Source organism: Oncorhynchus clarkii, chromosome 21, assembly GCF_045791955.1.
Source record: "Oncorhynchus clarkii lewisi isolate Uvic-CL-2024 chromosome 21, UVic_Ocla_1.0, whole genome shotgun sequence".
Classification (NCBI taxonomy): Eukaryota; Metazoa; Chordata; class Actinopteri; order Salmoniformes; family Salmonidae; genus Oncorhynchus; species Oncorhynchus clarkii.
The window spans coordinates 7316950-7318641 of NC_092167.1; the positions used below are offsets into that span (position 1 = coordinate 7316950).

A 1692-nucleotide genomic window follows, 5' to 3' on the forward strand; every position below is an offset into this window, starting at 1 on the left:
GTGTTGGTTCTTCAGGGAGCATAAATACATGTAGGTGAATGTCCTGACCTGCACCATGACGGGCTGGGTGTGTCTGGGCCCATGGGCTGGGTCCGGATGGAGGAAGAAGGTGGGGGTTAGGGGGGGTAGGAGGAGAGGAGCTGCCCAGGACCTGGGGGTGACACAGTGATGATGATTCACGCAGGCTGTGAGTCAACCGGACAGGGCTCCAACCAACAGCTATAAAGCCAGGGAACCATGCATGGAGGCATGGATGTTTCTGGTTATCACACATCCACCACAGCCTCACAACCACCAGGTAAGACTTGACTTCAGCACTGACTGGGGGTGACGGGGATAGAGCTCTAAGGGACAGATGTGGATGAGGAGAGAGGACATGAGATTCTGAAGACGAGTATGTACATTTGAGTGGCATGACAGCTCAACGTTAAGTTTTTGCATTCAACTTTAGACATATTCAGTCATTTTGTTTTTCATGATTTCACAGATTATTTATGATTTTTACATGAACGCAAATGTAATAATTTCAACATTGTAAAGCACATTTTCTGTGCAGCATCTTTGTTGTGGTGAAAAAACTTAATTGACTTTAACCATGTTTTGAGGCTATATACTGTGTGTTTACATGTACGTTATTTTCGAACATGAGTAAAACAAGCTTATATTTTGGGTTCTGATGAGGTACAACAGTTGGACTAATGTATTTCAAAGCTACATTCTTCAATGGGTACATATCATTAATTTATTGCAACTACGGATTGCCCCTTTAAATTGTATGACTTAGTCTATTTTGAAAAACCGTCTGCTAAATCTTATATCTTATTTTATTACCATATACTAAATAGCGTGGTATTTGTATTGTTCTCCAGATAAAACAAGATGCATGTCTCTGTGGTCCTTCTCTGCCTGGGCCTGGTGGTGTCTGTGTCTGTGTGTCACCCTCAACGCGGTCGGCCCCTCAACGGGGACGTCCAGATGAGGAACAACATCAAGTTGCTGGCCATGATCACTTTGGTCCACATAAAGAATTATCTGACCGAGGTACCCCACACACCTCTTACTCAGCTACTCTGTATTCGTGATACGAAGTCAAAGTATTCTGTGGTCAACGGACATGAGTAGGATCAATTTGTTCAATAGAAATATTGTTGGGTGTACTACAGACCTTCGCTTAATAGCAATGTGTGGGCGCATGTGTATGTGTATGTATGAGTCAAACATGACTGTGGTTAAAGAAAACATGAGGGTTTTATTTTACTGACTGACTCGCTCAGGATAGTATCATGCAAAGTCTACTGATTAAAATGTCCATAAAACTATTTTATATTTAACAAATGCAAAGAAAAGAAAAACAAATATACAAATCCCTCTACTCTCCCTCCATTACCTCAGTTCAACGTTCCCCCGGAGATGGAGTTCCACCCCATGAACCCCCCCATCGAGGGCCTGGCCTCCATCTGGGTCCACCTGGGGGGCCTGGAGGAGAGTCTGCAAGACAGCAGGTGTGGTCAGGTGTATGAAGACTTGTCCAGCATGCGGGGGTGGGTGCACTCTTTGTCCCAGGCCCTGGGCTGCCCTGATCTGGCCAAGCCTGGTGGAGAGGCCCTGAAGACGGTCTATCAGAGCCTGGTGGAGGGGCAGAGGTACATGGAGAAGATCAGTCTCAACCTGGACAAGCTCAAGATCTGCTGA

General features: G+C 45.3%; 1 protein-coding gene across 1 annotated transcript; it reads left to right on the top strand.

The window, feature by feature from the left end:
* The first annotated feature begins 256 nt into the window (after window positions 1–256).
* On the top strand, window positions 257–1692 carry LOC139379148 (leptin-B-like). Its single transcript, XM_071121990.1, has 3 exons — window positions 257–298; window positions 870–1041; window positions 1393–1692. The coding sequence occupies exons 2-3, from the start codon at window positions 880–882 to the stop codon at window positions 1690–1692; spliced, it is 462 nt and encodes a 153-aa protein (XP_070978091.1). The 5' UTR covers window positions 257–298; window positions 870–879.

Excerpts from the sequence above, each read along its gene's own strand:
- LOC139379148 (XM_071121990.1), top strand. The coding sequence starts at position 880 with ATGCATGTCTCTGTGGTCCTTCTCTGCCTGGGCCTGGTGGTGTCTGTG. Across the intron at positions 1,042-1,392 it reads TAAAGAATTATCTGACCGAG|TTCAACGTTCCCCCGGAGAT; the intron begins GTACCCCACACA and ends CCATTACCTCAG.